This window comes from Periplaneta americana, chromosome 2 (genome assembly GCF_040183065.1).
Source record: "Periplaneta americana isolate PAMFEO1 chromosome 2, P.americana_PAMFEO1_priV1, whole genome shotgun sequence".
NCBI lineage: Eukaryota > Metazoa > Arthropoda > Insecta > Blattodea > Blattidae > Periplaneta > Periplaneta americana.
The window spans coordinates 29,892,932-29,914,473 of NC_091118.1; the positions used below are offsets into that span (position 1 = coordinate 29,892,932).

Genomic DNA, 21,542 nt, shown 5'->3' on the forward strand with positions numbered 1-21,542 from the left:
AATCCTTTCCCTGCTCATGAGATAGTCTTTATTTTTCAAAGTGTTACACCTCAATTTTCCACAACTGAAAACACCCTCGCACTCTCTAAATTTTGCAAAGAAAACTTGTTTTTATCTTAGTGACCTACATATTTCGTACATTTCTTGAAATTACACACTGCTTCAAAATATAGTTTACATTATAATAGTGTATCCAAAATATTATTTCCGTTTTGAATAGTATGAGTTAGTTTGTTTCCGCGTTGGACAGTTTCCGTTTTATTCAGGACAAATTATACATAATATATACAAATTTCGTCAGGACTAATAAATTGTTCCGAAATAGAGAGGATTCCGGATTATTCAGGTTCCGATTTGAACAGGTTCCACTGTATTTATTAAGATTTAAAATGTGTTAGTACTTTCTCCCAGACCCTTTACGAAGAGAATTTAATGAATGCATGTACATCATTAATTACTTCTCATATCATAGATCCTTACTGTCAATTTGTAAACAGAAAGAAAAACCAACCCAAACCCAACCCAACCCACTGTCCCCATCCCACTCTACCCTGGCCGGTCCCAGTCCCCGTCCATAAGGAGTTTTATAGTCCCGTCGCTCTAATTTCCGGCAGCCAATCGTGTTGCAGGTCGGCTACATTTAAACGTGTGCGTCTTGTGATTCGCTGAGGAAGATGTTATTCATTTCTTAAGGCTCCATAAATACTTAATATAATCGCCCGCCATTTTGGCTCTTTCGTTGGCGTTCGCAGAAAGCACACGAAGACGTTATTTGCCGCTCAATTATTTGCTGAATTACAGTGCGTTAGATTTATTATCATAGGAACTACGACATGATAATGTTTAACGGTGTGGCAAATAGATTCCTCGTATGGTAGCTGCGCAACGAAAGAACAAAAATGGCGAACGATACTACCTACCTAGACTTTATAGAGCCTTCACTTCCTAAGACGTAAGCAAAGAGGAGGAGTCACGCCGGGAATAACAGCGTCACGACTATACCTCCATCATCTATGGCAGATGTGCTCAGTTTTATAGCTACTCCTGTCATTGAGTTAGCTCTGTTACTGTTATCAGAAAAAAATTTAGGTTACAGTTTTATTGTTAATACAGATTTATTTATTTAACACAACAAGCACTTGACTTATATCATTGTACTACAAATGTAGGAAAGAACAAAATACAAGAAAATAGATCATTTACAACAAAAATAACAAAACAAACAAAACATTAAAATCACAGGTTCTGTGCCTGCATGAGTTGCCTTGCTTCCCCATTATCTCTTCCACATCGACTTCTTGGTGAGGGCTGTACAGGTTCCAAGATGGGTGGAATCCACAGTAGATAGTTGGTTCCAGAGTTTACAATTTGGACTATCCACTATACTGATGTGGTGAAGATGTTTGGCCAGTACAGAGCTGAAACATAGCCACAGCCTCCGGTTATGGCCAATCTGGTAGATCAGAAATTTCTGTTTCGCAGATACTGTTCTGTGACGTCAGGATTAGGAACTAAAAAAATATCATTTACACAGTATTATATTTCAATTTCATGTGACTTTTCGATAACTAAAATAAATTCTGTTATGTAGATTTTCAGTTAGTTTTTTCCTTAAAAGTGGTAGTATTTTTTTTTTTTTTATTGTAAGAAGTTTTATGAAAGAACAGTTGGTGACACAATTAGCGTACTCCCCATTTCAGTTTGGTTGGTAGGCCTTTCCCCTCTACTCACACTCTTTACCATCAGTGGAGGAGAAGACGCTATTGTCCAGCTCACTAACATTCGACTAAAGACTTACAATACAAAATAACAAATTTCATTATTAAAAATTTGTACCAGTAATCTACATTTCAAAAGTATATACTAAGCATTCGTATTTAATTTTTATTGCTGTTTATATCAATTGGCACATTAAAAAGCTACTGAGAGCAGAAGATAAATGTTTTCTTTACCGCAGGTCCTACAGTACAAAGGGACACTCAGCATTGTGTCACTCCCCATGATTTCTTAATACAAACGAACATTCCTTCTTAGCAGAGACTGGAAATTTGGCAGAATGCCTTTTTAAATGTGTTAAATCTATCTTCATTTTGAAAGTAAATCTATATGAATTATACCTTTGTGATTGAAACATCACAGTTTTATGTTGCCCTTTTCTGCCTTTTTTAATATAAATGCCTAATTTACAAAATAAATGCTTTTTTTGCTTTTATTTGATTATTTATACATTATTTATTAATTTATTATTAAAAATTGCCTACAGGTAAATTTTAATTTATTTCTATAACCGCTACAATGAAAGTGACTTCACCGAATGTATATTATTATCTTTCAGTCAGTTCATATTCTCTTTGCAACAATGAGTGCTGCCGTGCAAAAATATATAACAGTAAGCATTTTAGTTATCGCTTGTGTTTATTTGACAAGGCAACAATGAGTGCGGGTCTGACGTTATTTTTCTTTCAGTTTTCATTGAGACGTTGTTGCAGCTAGCTAAATATTTCATATTGCAACTTATCAGTAAAACCAAACACAAAAATGCACTTTCCAAGGCTAATGGGAAGAGGATTTCTTTGGTTCCAACAGTAATAATTGCAACATTGAGTCGAAAATCCCAATGTGCATTCGATTTATGTAAAGCTTTTATTGCTGCCAAAATCCCTTTTTGGAAAGTGCAAAGTTGTGGGTCTAGTGCAAGGTTTTTGTAATTGCCTTTTACTGCGTATTTTAGCTATTTATAATACCTCTGTGCGAGATCGTGCGTATTTGCTTGTTTTCCGCACAAAGCCAATACGCGGTAAGTGTGAAATACCACATTCAGTATTCCCAACGTAACACACATAACAATTTCCCTCTTCTTACCGCTTAAGCGCGACATTCATTTTACTGCTTTAGGCTTTTAACATATTATTTTTAGAGACGTTTAACAAAGTAATAATTATAACTTGGAAACTTACCACTGCAATTTCACCTAAATTGCAATGTTAATTATTGTTTTTAAATGTTTGCAAAAATTAAGTAAAGTCTACTACTCCACGAAACTTATTGCATTCCTGATACAAGTAACATTAAGGAAGCCGTGAAAAAATCAACAAGATTCCAGATGCCGACGTTATTACTGCAATATGTTATATAAATAATATTGTCAAAATATTAAAATGAAAAATAAATCATTACATAACCTTACCGTTTGTTTTAAGTTCGCATTTATAGACTGGGGGGGGAAGACAGACGTACATAACGGCCTGCTGGAGTATAGTAAACACAGCAAACATTTTATAGCAACAATGTTGAAGAAATATATTTTGATTTTCCGAAGTTGCCGTCATTAAACAGAAACCAACATGGAGATTTCATTGCAACTAATTAGAAATTCGTCTTTCAGGTATGTAATAAACGATCTTCGCACAAAATAATGTACGATACACGAGCGGTATGTTTGTTTTCATGTTTTCGGAAATTAAAAAAGCTCAACTACGTTTCGCTTTTTCAATCTTTTCCTCGAATATGAAAACGTCAACATACCGCTCTTGTAACGTATATTACTATTTTGCCTGCCTATTTTAATGATTCATAATGCCTAAACTTCCGGTCTCTGCTTATTAGTTAGTAATTACTTGAAAATGTTGCAAGAACGGCACTAAAATATACTGAAACTTTATATTAATTTATGTATACTTTATTTAATATTTTATTTTATCGTGTGTACACCTCGGGGGGTGCAGGTATAAGAGGTATTAGCTACCGCTCGGTCACTCCTGGACTCTGGGGGGGGGGGGGAAAGGGCGAAAGAAATGCCTTTGTATCGTTTTCACTTGTGTCACATGCCGTTTAGCTTAATCTACCTGTCAATCTTGATTGGTTTAAATTTAAACAGTCTGAATTTTCAGTCTTGATTCTTAAAATTAAGAATTCAGTGTGCTGTGTTTTTATTGGCATAGTTTTCAGTGTTACTTTTGTTGAGCAAATATAATAATCATGTTTACTAAAATAGTTTTAGCATATAGAGTAAATATAAATATTTCAGCAAATGATGATAAAGCAACAGACATTATTTCCTTTTCTTAAAAATAAAAGACGTATTGAGGAGCCAATGCAAAGAGCATCCATGCCCACTGATAGATTGGAACCCAAGTTATGGTGTTTGAGGAAAGGAAATTTAATCATGGCCCTCGTTACAGTGAAGCTTTCAAGACAGAAGAACACCTAAACTTCAAAGGAACAGACCTACAGAGAGTATCAAGAAGCCGCCATCTTGACTCTAACAAGTTTTATGATCCTTTGAAGCAATGGATGAAGAATCGCGTCTATGAGCAGAGGACATTGGCATTCCCGAAGTGTTGGACTGTTCAACTTGGCGAGATAATCCTGGAATTACGTATGGTATAAAGACCCCGTGTAAACGTTTTGGACTTCTTGAAAGACAAATCCTTAGAGGTTTCCAGGATTATCTTATGGAAAATATGTCAACATCCCTCCTTCCTCTTGTGAACAAAATGAATTGTATTCCCATGTTCACTACTGAGTGAGAGCGTGGATTTTCACAAATGTCATCAGAGCTTCGTTACATCTTTCTACTGTCAGCAATCTGTTGTTCACCTCTGCAGCAATTTAAACCTCTGGTTTATGTAACTCTTGGTTTATGAAAGGCAGACATCTTGCAACGTATAATCAAAACTAATGGGAGAATGCGTGATAACAGCACTAACGAAATGATGCCAATTTGGAAGTTGCTGTGAGGAAAGGTAATTTTAATTATAAGGTGTAATATAATTTATACCACAACTTTTCTTACATTATGGAATTTACTGTATTGGGAAATTTCAAATATTAAGTACAGTCCGAGAGTCCCCCTCAAACTGTTTAGAAAAAAAAACTGCAGGAACTTTAGAAAGGCTGCATTCATCTAATTTAATCGGTAATTACTACTTGTACAAGATTTAGGTGGTTTATGTGAAAAGAAGATTACCATCGACTTTATGTGACAATTTTAGAAGGAAGGATAGTTAACCTATTTTTTTGTACATAACAATATTAATATTTTTAAGTGGAAACAAAAAATCAACAAATGAAATTTTAATAAATCAGAGATTAAGACAAGGGTGTCTTCTTTCACCCACTCTATTTAATTTATATATAGACGAAGTTGTCAGGAAATGTCAACTAATTTTTAAAAATCTGAAGAAAAAAAAACAATCCCTGTTGATACACTAATGTTTGCTGATGATCAGGCCATGATGGCCAGAGGATGACCTACAAAGAGCCATTTTTAAATTAAGCAAGATTGCACAAGAATATAACTTAGAAATTTCCTCAACAAAAACAAAAGTGATGGCCCAATGTGGCAAAGAATTACAAAGAGCAAAAATAGCTTTAAATAAAAGAACATTAGAACAAGTAAAGGATTTCAACTATCTAGGTGTTTCATTAGGATGTAACAGAGAAAAAGATATAAACAGTAAATTACAAAAGTTCCAGTATCTTTGTGGTGTCGACCTGGTTGGCAAGTTGGTATAGCGCTGGCCTTCTATGCCCAAGGTTGCGGGTTCGATCCCGGGCCAGGTCGATGGCATTTAAGTGTGCTTAAATGTGACAGGCTTATGTCAGTAGATTTACTGGCATGTAAAAGAACTCCTGCGGGACAAAATTCCGGCACATCCGGCGACGCTGATATAACCACTGCAGTTGCGAGCGTCGTTAAATAAAACATAACATAACATCTATGTGGTACCCTGAAGAGAACATTGGGAAAGAAAGTAAGAAAAGAAACACAACTAAAATTTTACATAGTGTTGGCTGTGCCTTCAATGTTGTATGGCTCAGAAATATGGACTTTAAATAAGCAAACAATTAAAAGAATAGAAGCTGCAGAAATGAAATATTTACGATTTGTGACGGGATACACTTTAATGGATAAAAAACGAAGTGAGGAAATTCGCAAAGAATTGAACATATTAAATTTAGCCTTACAGATAAAATAGAAGAATATATGGGACAATGGTATGAACATGTCTGTAGAATGGATACCAAAGGTAAGCATTCACTACATCGTATCGTACTCCTCGTACGAATCGCAAGCAACGGATATTTTAAGTGCAGTGCGTTCACTGTAACGGCTCCACCTCATCGCCTCATCGGATTCCCTATCAGCTGTTTAAAACATGACGTCGTACGATATTGACATTACTGAAAGCAGAGGAGTTGAGGTTAGGTCTATTGATTATGACTGTTAGCAAATAAGAATTTGTAATTGCTTCATGCGTCTTAATTGAAGAGGAAAAACCGAAAGAAATATTGGTTACATAATATATATGTAAGAAATGATTTGATTATTCTAATGGGAACGCCTCAAATTATATAATTCATCGCAATTTCCTACAAGCGAAATAAGTTTTCTGTCTTCCATTTTGGCGCGACACTCAACATGGCACAACATAATAGTAACTGTTGACCAATTAAAATTGGTTTATTAAAGAAGGCCATGATCGCATGCATCGGAAAAGTTGCTCATCTGAGAAACATAGACGGATTTGCCGAAAGGCGATGCGTGCGATACGATGTAGTGAACGCTTACCTTAATAGAATGGCTTGGAGAAGTTTAAACTATCGACCGAGAGAAGGAAAAAGAGACCAAGGACGTCCACGAAAGAGATGGATACAACAGCTTTAATAATTGAAGCCGGAACGAACTATTGGTTTAATCCCTAGAAGAAGAAGAAGAAGAAGAAGAAGAAGAAGAAGAAGAAGAAGAAGAAGAAGTTAGAACCTATATTAACAATTAGTAGCTTTTAAAACAATAATATAAACGAAAGAAAACTCTATCTCTTTAATAGAAACAATTTATCTTCTTTGTCTTTTTTGTTAGGTAAGACCTGAACATATTTGTTTAATTGCCCTATGTTATGTCCAGCTGCCCGTTTCCCCCTCCCCCCCCCCCTCGCTCAGAGGAAAATTCAACGCTGATCTCAAGAACGGTCTGAAACACGACTTTGTATACAGGCTTGGAATTTTGATTATCTGCAGTAGCTACGGATTGAAGGCAATATGGCACTTAAAGTCCACTTCCCTTAATTCCTGGTGCAGTTGAACATAATAATAATAATAATAATAATAATAATAATAATAATAATTTATTTATTTAATCTGGCAGAGCTAAGGCCAGTAGGCCTTCTCTTCCGCCCAGCCAGACTCTAATTCTAATTAAATACATTTGCTTACATAGTTATTACATTAATATCTAGATCATAAAACATGAAAGTAAATAATGAAAATTGGATAACTAATGTTAGTGTGACAATAATAAACATTGGTAAGAAATAGTTATAATAATAATAATAATAATAATAATAATAATAATAGTAATAATAATAATAGTAATAATAATAATAATAATAATAATAATAATAATAATGAGATAATTTAGATATTTATCTGTGATATACAGTATATAACAATTAAACATTCAGAAACCTGAAACAACTATTATTGTTAACAACAATTGTTAGAAAAATATCTCGTTAGCCTATTCTTAAATTGGTTTGATGTCTGACAGTCCCTGACATTACTCGGTAGGGAATTCCAAAGCCGTGGAACAGCCACAGTGAAAGAAGATGAATATGAGGATGTTCGGTGGGAGGGAATGGATAATATTGAGGAGTGTTGTGATCGTGTGTCTAGGTTATGATGGGTGGATAAATTTTGAAAACGAGACGCATGATAGACAGGAGTGGAGAAATGCAATATGTGAAAGAGAAGGGAAAGACAGTGGATTTTCCTACGATCTTCTAGACGGAACCAGGACAACATTTCGAGGGATGGTGTTACGTGATCAGCCCGGCGAATATTGCAGACGAAACGGACGCACATATTATGAACACGTTGTAGTCTCTGCGCCGAAGTAACGCTTAGGTCAGTAAGCAGAATATCACAGTAATCGAAGTGGGGCATCACGGGTGTTTGCACTAACATCTTTTTACATGGAAAAGGGTAGAAAATTCTTCAATCGTCTAAACATGGTAAGGGTGGAAGATTTACCATACTGCCATGTGGGCAGCTCACAACTCCAGCATTGTTGCTACTTCTGTATGCCTCCTACTATGGGCCACATCAGAGGGCGTCCGTCCAAGAAGATCCTTTGCTCTGTGGTCAGCACCATGCTGCAACAACAGCTGTACCACTGAGGCGCGGCCACTCTCTGCTGCATAATGCAATGGAGTCCAATGCAGATCATTAAGGGCACTGAGCTCCGCCCTGGCTGAGAGCAGCAGCTCACACACTCCAGCGTGCCCCCCTCTTGCAGCCACATGTAACGCTGTCAAGCCAGATCTTATCTTCCTGTCCTGCTGTGCCCCAGCAGCCAGCAGAGCCCTGCACGCATCCCGGTGGCCTTGAGCTGCTGCCAGGTACAAAGCAGTGTAATGATCATGATCCGCAGCATTCACGCTGCTGCCTGCATCCAGAAGGAGTTGCACCATGTCGGTATCACCCTGTTTTGCTGCCTGATGTAGCAGAGTCCTCCCGAAATTATCTGTCGCCTGCAGGTTGACCCCGACATCTCGCAAGAGCTCCACAGCTGCAGCCCTGACTCTCTCCAAGGCCTTGTGGTGCCATTGTTCTGCCTCCTGCAACACAGGAAGAATCAGTGAAGAAGTATGTCGTGTCAGTGAAGTGTGTTGAGTAAGTGAAACGTGTTCCTGTCAGTGAAGCTTTATAGTTTGTAGTGGCAGTGCATAGTATTTGAACAGTGAAATGTTTTTGAAGTGTTAGTGAAATCAGGATAGAATCAGTGAAATGTGTCGTAGTTCCAGTGCAGTGAGTGAGTTGACAGCGAAATGAGTGCTGAAAGGTACTTGTGCAGATATGAACATATCAAACTCGTTGGTTTTAGTTCGATCTTAGTTTTAAGATACAAATTAGATTTATTTTAAATGTTATTTTAAGTGATCGTTTCATTTAATTTAGGATATTCCCTGTTGTTGTTGTTGTTGTTGCTGTTGTTATTATTATTATTATTATTATTATTATTATTATTATTATTATTATTAGTATTAATTATTAGTATTATTATTAATTGTATTTTTAATTAATAAGTTTATTATTGTCATTATTGAGTGTAATTAGTTACCACTGCCACCGGGTATATACCCATTGCAGTGTGAATAAATACATACATACAGACAAAACACTCTGCAGTATTCCTCTCTCGTCCCGCGCCGTGGCGTCGCGGGCTAAGGCATCCCGCCTAGGACTCGCGTTACGGAATGCGCGCTGGTTCGAGTCCTCATGGGGGAAGAAATTTTCTCATGAAATTTCGGCCAGTGTACGGGACCGGTGCCCACCCAGCATCGTGATGCACTTGGGGAGCTACGATAGGTAGCGAAATCCAGTTGCGAATACCAGCTATAACGGGTGGGGGGATCATCGTGCTAACCACACGATACCTCCATTCTGGTTGGATGATCGTCCACCTCTGCTTCGGCATGTGGGCGTGAGGCCAGCAGCTGGCTGGTCGGTCGGTCTAGGCCCTTCACGGGCTGTAGCGCCACGGATTATTATTATTATTATTATTATTATTATTATTATTATTATTATTATTATTATTATTATTAGGTGGCCGGGTAGCTCAGTTGGTAGAGCAGCTGGCTACGGACTGAAAGGTCCGGGGTTCGATCCCAGGTGGTGACAGGATTTTTTCTCGTTGCCAAACTTTCAGAACGGCCCCGAGGTTCAGTCAGTCTCCTATAAAATTGAGTACCGGGTCTTTCCCGGGGGTAAAAGGCGGTCAGAGCGTGGTGCCGACCACACCACCTCATTCTAGTGCCGAGGTCATGGAAAGCATGGGGCTCTACCTCCATGCCCCCCAATGCCTTCATGGCATGTTTACCTTTATTATTATTATTATTATTATTATTATTATTATTATTATTATTATTGTAGTATTCCTCTCTCAGCATCTTACACCTTTACTGCAGTCCAGAATGTAGCATTGGGAATGATTTCAGAAGCGATAAACACTCATTGTGATCAGGTTTCATTGCCAGATAATCTGAACCCAGAACTGTCTCTACCTCCTACTTCATGGTGAAGTCTATAGCAGCATTTCTCAAACGCCGAACCGGGCCCTGGAATCAGTTATACTGGGCCGCGAGATATTCTCCTGAAATTTGCCAGTTTACTTTCCTAATCATTTTTCACAAATAAATATTTTGCAGTGGATATATTTTTAGGAGAATAATTTCCGGGATTGTGTCGAAAAGCGCAGATTCGGTTTGTCTCTAAACTCTGAATACTAAAATCTAACTAAATAACACCTGTGTAGGAAATATCAGTGACAAGGCACTTAGTGTTTAATGATCGGACATTTTTCAGGCTTACAAACCTCTCAACATATTTTTCCAACCACATAATCTTTGTGAAACTGCATTTTCTGTCATGATCGTGCTTAAAACAAAACCGAGAAATCATCTGCTACAACTTTATTTCTCCGTTTGGCTATCACTTCAATTCCAGAAGACAGCAACGAAAATCTCTGCAGCATCACTAAAACCTTAAAAATCTATACTAATAATAAATCTGTAGCCGAAATTTTTCTGGTAATTTTCGATTTTCCAAAAATAATTGGTCCTAACATATATAATTAACCACCCTGAAACCGAAAATCGCATTTTTGAAATTTTTGTTTGTATGTCTGTCTGTCTGTATGTTTGTTACCTTTTCACGCGATAATGGCTGAACCGAATTCGATGAAAATTGGAATATAAATTAAGTTCGTTGTAACTTAGATTTTAGGCTATATGGCATTCAAAATACATTATTTAAAAGGGGGGTTATAAGGGTGCCTGAATTAAATAAATCGAAATAACTCGCTTATTATTCATTTTTGTGAAAAATGTTACATAACAAAAGTTTCTTTAAAAATAATTTCCGATAAGTTTTATTCCTTGAAAAATTTTGATAGGACTGATATTTAATGAGATAAATTAGTTTTTTTTAATTAAAATAACTGCCATCTAAGGCCGTGTAATGAATTAAAAAACAAATGACTTCGCCTATAAGGGGCCTTGGACAGCAACAATCGAAAGCTATGAAAGATAGCCTACAGATAATGTTTCTGTGTTTGTATGAAGTAATATCGGAAGCTAAATTAACCGATATATATTTTGATGTACCGAAGTACATATGATATTTCCATGCAGATATTCTGCGTCATCATGATGAAAGAGTGATGGAACGGAGAAAAATTCTCTCCGGCGCCGGGATTTGAACCCGGGTTTTCAGCTCTACGTGCTGATGCTTTATCCACTAAGCCACGCCGGATACAACCCCGACGCCGGTTAGAATCGTCTCAGATTAAGCTCCATCTCTTGGATTCCCTCTAGTGGCCGCCCTCTGCACTACGTCATAGATGTCTATGAACGCAGGACCGAAGTCCATACATGTGTTGAGGTGCACTCGAATGAGTGACTGATTGGCCGGGATCCGACGGTATAGGCGCCGTCTTAAATCACAAAGTGATTTATTACGCATATCATATATATTTTGATGTACCGAAGTACATATGATATTTCCATGCAGATATTCTGCGTCATCATATGATGAAAGAGTGATGGAACGGAGAAAAATTCTCTCCGGCGCCAGGATTTGAACCCGGGTTTTCAGCTCTACGTGCTGATGCTTTATCCACTAAGCCACGCCGGATTTGTATAATTAATTGTTAATTCACCATTGGAAAGTGTACTTTCTCTAGATTGACATAATGCTGTAATGTTATTACAGTAACTTCTGAGTGAATCGAGGACAGGTAAGATTAAAATAGCTTCTTATGCACAGAAAACTTGATAGGCTATTCTGTACATTCGTTTCCTGTATTTCCTAAAATAATTTTTATGATGAAATGAGTGGTCTCTGAATCAAAATGATCGCATTTTAATTATGCAAATACAATTTAAATTAAGTAACATAATAAACGATTTATCCTTCTATCAAACACGAATGTTCCCTGGATCAAATGTCCTACTTTAATTATGTAATTACTTTATATTTATTTCTAACAGGTGCAGCGGAGCGCACGGGTACGGCTAGTTCTAAATAAATTAAGCACTAAGGTTAACTTTTTCGATGAATTATAATTATTGCTGTGTTAATGTGCAACGTTTTTAAATGCATCATATTAATTAACGTTGAAAATAATGTTAAAACTGAGGAGATTCATATATTTTTACGCATAAAATTACATGCATTACAAGTAAAAACATTTGGCGTGTGTATGTGTGATAAGTGCTTTGCCGAAATGTTAACACACTTCTGCTGCTTCTGCTCAGCTGACTTCTCGATGCTTTGAAATGGATGGCGGACATTTGAATTACGATGAATTTCTTATGTATTTCACGAAAACTCCATATCGATTTCATGTCCGCATGTCCATTATTTCTATAAAATGGATCGAGACTTTATAATCACTCTGAATCACTAACCAAACTGTACAACATTTGCTCAAACTGGGAACCATTCACAGCCAAACAATGACCCAGTCTATCACGAAAACTGTCCAGTGCAGATATGAGATGAAACAGATCAGTCATAAAACTAATAGAAAGACAGTGGACTGTTTCGTGATAGACTAGGACCACAGTTTAGTATATACAGTTGCGAAGCTCAATACTTACTAACTATGCAAACATGGACAGTCGAAATATGCATCCATAGATAGTTGCTAGCCACCAGGATCGCTACTATCGCCTCATCACAGACTCTTTCCCTAGTAGACGATAATAGTAATATACGTTACAAGAGCGGTATGTTGACGTTTTCATGGTCGAGGAAAATACTGAAAAAGCGAAACGTAGTTGAGCTTTTTTTAATTTCCGAGAACATGAAAACAAACATACCCCTCGTGTATCGTACATTATTTTGTGCGAAGATCGTTTATTACATACCTGAAAGACGAATTTCTAATTAGTTGCAATGAAATCTCCATGTTGGTTTCTGTTTAATGACGGCAACTCCGGAAAACCAAAATATCTTTCTTCAACATTGTTGCTATAAAATGTTTTCTGTGTTTACTATACTCCAGCAGGCCGTGATATACGTCTGTCTTTTTTTCCCCCAGTCTATAAATGCGAACTTAAAACAAACGGTAAGGTTATGTAATGATTTATTTTTCATTTTAATATTTTAACAATATTATTTATATAACATATTGCAGTAATAACATCGGCATCTGGAATCTTGTTGATTTTTTCACGGCTTCCTTAATGTTACTTGTATCAGGAATGCAATAAGTTTCGTGGAGTAGTAGACTTTACTTAATTTTTGCAAATATTTAAAAACAATAATTGACATTGCAATTTAGGTCAAATTGCAGTGGTAAGTTTCCAATTTATAATTATTACTATGTTAAACGTCTCTAAAAATAATATGTTAAAAGCCTAAAGCAGTAAAATGAATGTCGCGCTTAAGCGGTAAGAAGAGGAAAATTGTTATGTGTGTTACGTTGGGAATACTGAATGTGGTATTTCACACTTACCGCGTATTGGTTCTGTGCGGAAAGCAAGCAAATACGCACGTTCTCGCACAAAATGTATTGTACTTTTGATATCGTGTTCTTTTGAAAAATTAACACCTTCCTTCCACTATTGAAATACGAAATACATAAGGTTTATATATTAAAGTACATATTATATTTTATAAACTCACCTTCCTGAATCTTTCGGAAGGATAACTCTGACATCTCTTTCTTAGAATTTATAGTGCAACAAACGTCTCCTTGTCCAATATTATTACTCAAATTATTGTATTTTAGCCATTTACAGTTATTACAACCGATAACGGACATTTCACAGTTTACACAACTTTTCACAACAATGCGAAATACGGCACAGTCAATGCCTTTTCGATCTAGACCAGGCCGTAATATATGTTCGGGTTTCTATTTCAGTGTATGGAGCTCAGTGAATTATTATATTATAACTTTATTGCGTATCATTGCTAAGTTTTATTTAGTGTAATGTGCCAATAAGTTCCCTTTACTTCTTGTTGCATAATATGTTGCAGAAATAATTACAAAACTGTGTTGTTTTAATGTGAAGAGAATTTTACATGTTAATATAATCTTTTCGCATCAACATTTTAAGTATAGAATGGAAGCTATTTTGAGGTTTAATAAAAAAGAATTTATATTGCGATTTTAATATAGCACATCTACCTTTCTTGATAAAGACAGAAAATTTATCATGCGATTGTTACTTCGTCTCTTAGGTAGTAGATAAATACAATAATTCAATACTCAATTGTAGTATTAAAATACAGACAAAATGAATGTGCGGAGTATCATACATGACATTACGCTTAATTATAATGTATAATTGCGAATTTAGGAATATAAGATATAGTAATCATAACCTATAATATTTCCATATGAATGGCAGGGCATTGGAGACCACTAAAATTAGACAGAAAGGGGCAACTGGGACAGTATACATAACCTATAATTTCAACATATCTAAATATTCGTGCGGTGCAACTGAAAATTATTGAATCGTGCATAGGCTAAATGAATGTACAATAATTTCGCAATATTTAATCCAAATAAAGGCAGGTATTACACATACGAACAACGTAATTTTCACACCAAAAATAATATTACAAATTAACTCGCAAGGAATTATGTCTGAAGTATCTCCTAATCAGTGTCTTAAATTTTATTAATGCAATAACACTACATTTTAGAGAAATATATGTTACTCTTTATGCATTCCAATTAATTAATATGGTTGAAACGTCGCCCTTCATGATCGGGTTACGAGAGGTATAATCTCGTAAGCAACGATTAGATCACGATGCCAGCGACACAGTCTATTGTTCCTAGCGCTCCAAGCGGCTAGCAACTATCGCGAGAAATGCAAAAAATCACCCCATGCTTCGCGACTGTATATACTAGACTGTGCTAGGACACTGAGTAATATCCCATACTTTTTTAACATTCTGTATACAATAACGGTCTTCCTAATAAACAGTGTATAGTTTTTATACAAGACTTATGCAGAGCTGGAGCAGAAATCCATGCATAAGCGATGGATGTATAAACAGTCTGTAACTATATATGGGAATTGCTTTGCAGTAATTATATACACGAAACCCCTTGTTTAAGTGTTGTATATAGAGAAAGAATGATTGGCCCTTTAACAGCTGTTTGTATCGATTGTCATTTTATGATGATGGTTGCCTTATAACCACACAAGAACAAAACAAAGAGCACAGAATAATTAAAATAATATTGCTGTAGCTTGTACTCTTTGACCAAAATTTAGTGTGGTAATCGATCAGGCCCAGTTGTACTATCAATACTTAGCGTGGCACACTAGAGCGCTCTACCGGATGCAATAGAGAACCTCAGATATTCTATTGGGTCATTCCATACAAAATTTTAAGAATATGCCAGTGATGTCATGAATTTTTTTGGGCTTTTAATATAATGTTATTACTTACTTACTTACTTACTTACTTACTTACTTACTTACTTACTTACTTACTTACTTACTGGCTTTTAAGGAACCCGTAGGTTCATTGCCGCCCTCACATAAGCCCGCCATTGGTCCCTATCCTGTGCAAGATTAATCCAGTCTCTACCATCATATCCTACCTCCCTCAAATCCATTTTAATATTATCTTCCCATCTACGTCTCGGCCTCCCTAAAGGTCTTTTTCCCTCCGGTCTCCCAACTAACACTCTATATGCATTTCTGAATTCGCCCATACGTGCTACATGCCCTGCCCATTTCAAACGTCTGGATTTAATGTTCCTAATTATGTCAGGTGAAGAATACAATGCGTGCAGTTCTGTGTTGTGTAACTTTCTCCATTCTCCTGTAACTTCATCCCTCTTAGCCCCAAACATCTTCCTAAGCACCTTATTCTCAAAGACCCTTAGCCTATGTTCCTCTCTCAAAGTGAGAGTCCAAGTTTCACAACCATACAGAACAACCGGTAATATAACTGTTTTATAAATTCTAACTTTCAGACTTTTTGACAGAAGACTAGATGACAAAAGCTTCTCAACCGAATAATAACAGACATTTCCCATATTTATTCTGCGTTTAATTTCCTCCCGAGTGTCATTTAGCTTTGTTACTGTTGCTCCAAGATATTTGAATTTTTCCACCTCTTCGAAGGATAAATCTCCAATTTTTATAGTTCCATTTCGTACAATGTTCTGGTCACGAGACATAATCATATACTTAGTCTTTTCGGGATTTACTTCCAACCCTATCGCTCTACTTGCTTCAACAAGAATTTCCGCGTTTCCCCTCATTGTTTGTGGATTTTCTCCTAGCATATTCACGTCATCCGCATAGACAAGAAGCTGATGTAACCCGTTCAATTCCAAACCCTCTCTGTTATCCTGAACTTTCCTAATGGCATATTCTAGAGCGAAGTTAAAAAGTAAAGGTGATAGTGCATCTCCCTGCTTTAGCCCACAGTGAATTGGGAAAGCACCAGATAGAAAATGGCCTATACGGACTCTGCTGTAAGTCTCACTAAGACACATTTTAATTAATCGAACTAGTTTCTTGGGAATACCAAATTCAATAAGAATATTATATAAAACTTCTCCCTTAACCGAGTCATATGCCTTTTTGAAATCTATGAATAACTGATGCACTTTACCCTTATACTCCCATTTTTTCTCCAATATCTGTCGAATACAAAAAATCTGATCAATAGTCGAACTATTATGCCTAAAACCACACTGATGATCCCCAATAATTTCATCTACATATGGAGTTAATCTTCTCAAAAGGATATTCGACAAAATTTTGTACGACGTCAACAAAAGTGATATTCCTCGAAAGTTACTACAGTTAGTCTTGTCCCCCTTCTAATAATAGGTACGATTATGGAATATAATGTTATTATGAAAATAAATTAAACTGCCAAGTATGACTGCCATATCATCAATATTTTAGTCATATGGATGACTGAAAAATGGGTGGCAGTTACTTGCTATCCATAATTTGAAATATTCTAGACACCGTATATGAAGTGTCATCGAAACTAAAGAGATGCCACTGTAAACCTGAACAACCATGTTTTAATACCTCAAAGACTAATTCGAATAATATTAAGGCATGCTCATAAAAACACCTCATTTAAAAAAGAAATAGTTTTATATTTGAATGCACCAATTTAAATTAATGCAAATTTCATTCGTATTGAAGAAAATCTTATTCTTAATCCATCTCTCAAGTTTTATGACATAACCTCAAAAAAAACCTAGGTATAATTAAATTAATAAAATGATTAATTTTTGTTCCGACGGTTGAAAATCGCTTGCTCTGTGTGACGGTTGCAGTGCTCGCGAGGCTTCAGAATTAAACACATGTTTTTTCGTCTGTAAAAATGAATTGCATTTTGTGTTCTATATTATTTTAAATTATTTTACAGCGGGTAACTACTTAAAAAATGATACTTTTTTTTTTTTTTTTTTTTGAGGGAATTTATAAACAAGGCTCTCCTCTTTCGAATTGGATTGAAATCACTTTTCCATCTTCTTTTACATAGTAAGAAAACTTCAATGAAAGAAACCATATTCTTTGCTATACCAATATTTTAAATGCTCATTGCTGCCAAACTATGAAGGATATAAGTATAATATTGCGTGCAATTCATATTTAGAACATACAAAGTAACCTACTACAATATTTTTAACTTTTGAGACATCATGGTTGAAAAGCATACTTTTTTTGCATGTAATGACCCTATTACCTTTCGTAGTGAAGTACTGACGAAACATAACATACATAGTGATCATTAGTAAGGAATTTACAGACGGCTTATAAAGAGTTATTCACTGTGAAAGTATAATACAGTTAAACGTCTGTATAAGAGTTATTTAGTAAGACCGCAAACGTCCAATTCACTAAAGCTTCAGTTTCAGATGGTCATGGTGTGAGTTGTGACAGTCATTGTATACTGAAAATACTTTCATAATAAAATTGTAACCATAGCAACGGCTTGCACCTTGCACTTACTGATTCTTTTTGCAATCTCAACTGGTGCTCTGCATGTACTTCTTCCCTCAGCTTCCTCACTTTCTCTTTTTCCTGTAATTATAAATAAATACATACCACTCACACATAGCTCTGTCAGTTAAGTGACAGTATGATTTGAAATATGAGTATTTTTTTTTACTATAAACTAGGACAACATAATACACGACAAAATACTACAAGTGCTATCAAAAATGTAGACTCAATGTAGAAAATGCAATCGTTGTGTATTACTTCTTGTACAGGGACATCACTTTATTTTTACCAACATTTTTAACATTAACCTGGCTATACTCGGAAACACTGTTGCCCCCTTCCATTACAGGAGTTTGATGTTACTAGTGCAATATGTAAACAAATCAATTTACTAGGTAGGAGGAGAGAAAAGTAGTGTATCCATTTATGTTGTAGGGAAATACGATATTACGATTTTCAGTTTGACCATCACTTTTTCGGAATTTATCAAAATACAGTAGAGTAGTAACATTTTTTTTTTCAAAAACTCAACTTTTCAGGCGGCTATGTTCGTTATGCAATGTCTACTTTATTTAGCATATTAATTATTGGTGTTAACATACAATATAGAGAGTGCATTTAAATTGAGGGGGTCATAAGTAAAGGGCTGTAAGTGCACTTAAGTTACTTTTGGGGAAATGGGGTTTAAATGTTTAAGCTTCCGTAAAATCGGTGAAATTTTTATTTAAATTTTAATGTGTGATGCGATTAAAATATCCCTTTGCCACTAAAATTTTAGATACTTTTGCTTGCACTGGATGCACTTAACTCATGTTATTACAAATGTCACTAGCATTCCTTTGCTTCTAGCCAACTCAATTAAAAAAAAGCTAATCTGAATTTTTAAACAAGTTGCTGAAAATGGTTGCCGTTCATTACAATGCAGGCTTCAATTCAGTACGCATATTATTAAAACATTTTGAAGCATATTCTCTGAAATTGAATTTATCGTTTCTTGAATATAATTTTTTAGTACGATATTATTAATATAGAGTTCTTTCTTCTATAGAAAACGCAACTATATTTATGAAACACACTATACACTGCAGTGTTTACTTCACTGCTTGAAGACTTTGAATGCAACAGCGGCCGTAAGTTTGTGTGTCTGACGGGAGCAAGGACATTAGTGAAGGGGTGGGAGTGAAGTACATTCAGAAATGCAGGTACAATAAAAATGCAAGTAAAAATAAAATGATGTCCCTGTATAAACCAGGTTGAGAGTCACATGCAACTGGAACTCTAATACGAACTCCTAAGATGAATACACATCTTACCATAGGCACAACCTTGCTAGTCTCTGGAAAATAAGTACATAACATAATATATTAGATGATAGATCTTAGAGACTGATTATTTTATGTACAGCAATATTGCAACCAAAGAATTTACTACCGGTATTACTTATTGCTTTCACAGTAGAGACCTATTTCAAGAACGGTTTTTAAATTGCTACACAGTATATATTCTGACGAACTTCAACTTGAGTCATCGTGGAAGAGTGCCAGATGCTTGCACCATTTCAAGGTGGGTTAGTTCCTTTAGAAACACTGCATCTGCCTGTAATCATAAACCAGGACGGAATGAAAGGATGGTACGAAAGACCATTTCGAACACCTATATTAAGCTAAAATTTTCTCACGAGAATCTTATCTCAATCTGTTTCAAAGTTATTGATGAACAAACAGTATATAACATTTTTTGGGCAGGACACAATTGCCATTCATACAGTCTTCTCTGTAGATTAAAAACTCAAAAAAGTTTCATATCCATGGTTAATGAATTAAAACAGAAAAGCAACACCCCAAATTTAAAAGAAAACTTACAAATTAAACCAAACCCTTTAACTCTATTAAATATAGAGTATAATCTAAATCTAACAGAAGAAATACTGAAACCAATAGTAAACACTGAAATAATGAAAGAATTGTCTTTAGAGACAATTAATATTAGGTACCTCCACAAAACTGGCTTCATTTTTACACAGACGGATCCTTGATCTCCAGGGAACAAGGTGCCGGTGCAGGTGTTACGTGCTATCTCTTCTCACTTTATAGATCTCTTGGATATGGAACAACAAGTTTTGATGGAGAAATCATTGCAATAAGTGAATGTCTCAGGGATCTTCTATGCCACATCAGTAAATTTAAAAATGCAGTTATATTGTCAGACTCCAAAGCAGCTATTCTATCAATAGTCTCTAGACACACACCTTCATCTCAAACAGCAGAAATAACTAAAATGCTCTCTCAATTAATAACACTCAATAAACAATGGATACCATCACATTGTGGAATCCTGGCAAACGAGAAAGCGGATGCTTTAGCAAAGAAGGGCAGCACTGCTACTTACAGACCTGTTACTAAATCTACGTATTGCTCTGTGAAAAGATTTATTAAATCTACATACTTAGACTTCAACAAACAAAATGTGATAACATAATCTCAAGGGAAAAAATGGAAAACTCTGCATCATAATCCACAGTTAATTCCCGATTTACACGCAAATCGTCTGTAGCTGCATTTAGATTGGCAACAGGCCATGACTGTTTGGCCAAGCACCTGCATAGAATTGGAATATATCAGTCCCCTAACTGCCCATTGTGCAACTCAAACCAAGAAATGGATTCGGAACACCTCAAAATCTGTGCTTCATTGGCTGACCATGATAATATCTTTGAAAAATATTGGAGTGCAAGAGGTCAAATGACTTTATTGTCAAACGCCTGGCATTAGAAAACAACAACAACATTTTTTGGGCTACTCTATAATTGTTTCACAGATCATCAAACTAATCTACATTCCCCACCAGCTGATTACAGCTTCACCTTCAGCTGAACGCGATAAGAGTTATGAAGTTTGTGACCTTCAGTACTGAAAATCCTCTCATTAATATTACCGTGACAACAGCTCGTCACTTACAGCTTCCAACTCCAGCCTCAACTTGTGCTCCACATCCTTCATTTTCCTGAGTTCTTCACGTTCATGGAACGTCTTCTCTTCTTCCTGCATCTTTCCAGCTTCCATCGGGAGCTTGTATTGCGCATCCATCCTATCCCTGAGGATCAGGACCTCTTTAAGGAGAGGCTCCATTTGATCCTCCAGGACCTTTACACGTTGCTGGAGCTGGTGGCAGGGATGAGGTTTTGCCATTCTGCACATCAAGGAAGGAAGACAGTTGAATAATCACAATCGAAGCTTAGAATCAGTGGCGGTGCGTCAATAAGAGCACAAGATCACGTGAACACCTTGTTTCCATTAATGCACGACTAGTTTTATTATTTGATACCGTATTGGCGTAGTGGGGATGTATAATATCAGGATCGAGTATTTTAAACTTCCCGCATCTTGCATAAACTTCTTATGTAAACTTGGCAACATCCGTTCACGTACAACCCGTGCTCTTTTCGAGTTGGTTACAGGAATTTCATGCATGCGCGGGAGAAAATTGTCTTTCGCTGGCCGCTTATGACTCGTCAAGAGC

General features: G+C 36.1%; 1 protein-coding gene across 1 annotated transcript; it reads right to left on the bottom strand.

Moving 5' to 3' along the window:
* Window positions 1–1,201: 1,201 nt before the first annotated feature.
* Window positions 1,202–21,211, bottom strand: LOC138695156 (ankyrin repeat domain-containing protein 2-like). The gene is made up of 4 exons (XM_069819613.1): window positions 20,981–21,211; window positions 18,030–18,101; window positions 8,035–8,621; window positions 1,202–1,418 (listed from the first exon to the last, which is right to left on the bottom strand). Exons 1-3 carry the CDS (start codon window positions 21,209–21,211, stop codon window positions 8,055–8,057), a joined length of 870 nt encoding a protein of 289 aa, XP_069675714.1. The 3' UTR covers window positions 1,202–1,418; window positions 8,035–8,054.
* Window positions 21,212–21,542: the final 331 nt, after the last annotated feature.

Excerpts from the sequence above, each read along its gene's own strand:
- LOC138695156 (XM_069819613.1), bottom strand. The coding sequence starts at position 21,211 with ATGGCAAAACCTCATCCCTGCCACCAGCTCCAGCAACGTGTAAAGGTC. Across the intron at positions 18,102-20,980 it reads TGAGGCTGGAGTTGGAAGCT|GAAAAAGAGAAAGTGAGGAA; the intron begins GTAAGTGACGAG and ends TTATAATTACAG. Across the intron at positions 8,622-18,029 it reads TGAGATTGCAAAAAGAATCA|GAGGCAGAACAATGGCACCA; the intron begins GTAAGTGCAAGG and ends CCTGTGTTGCAG.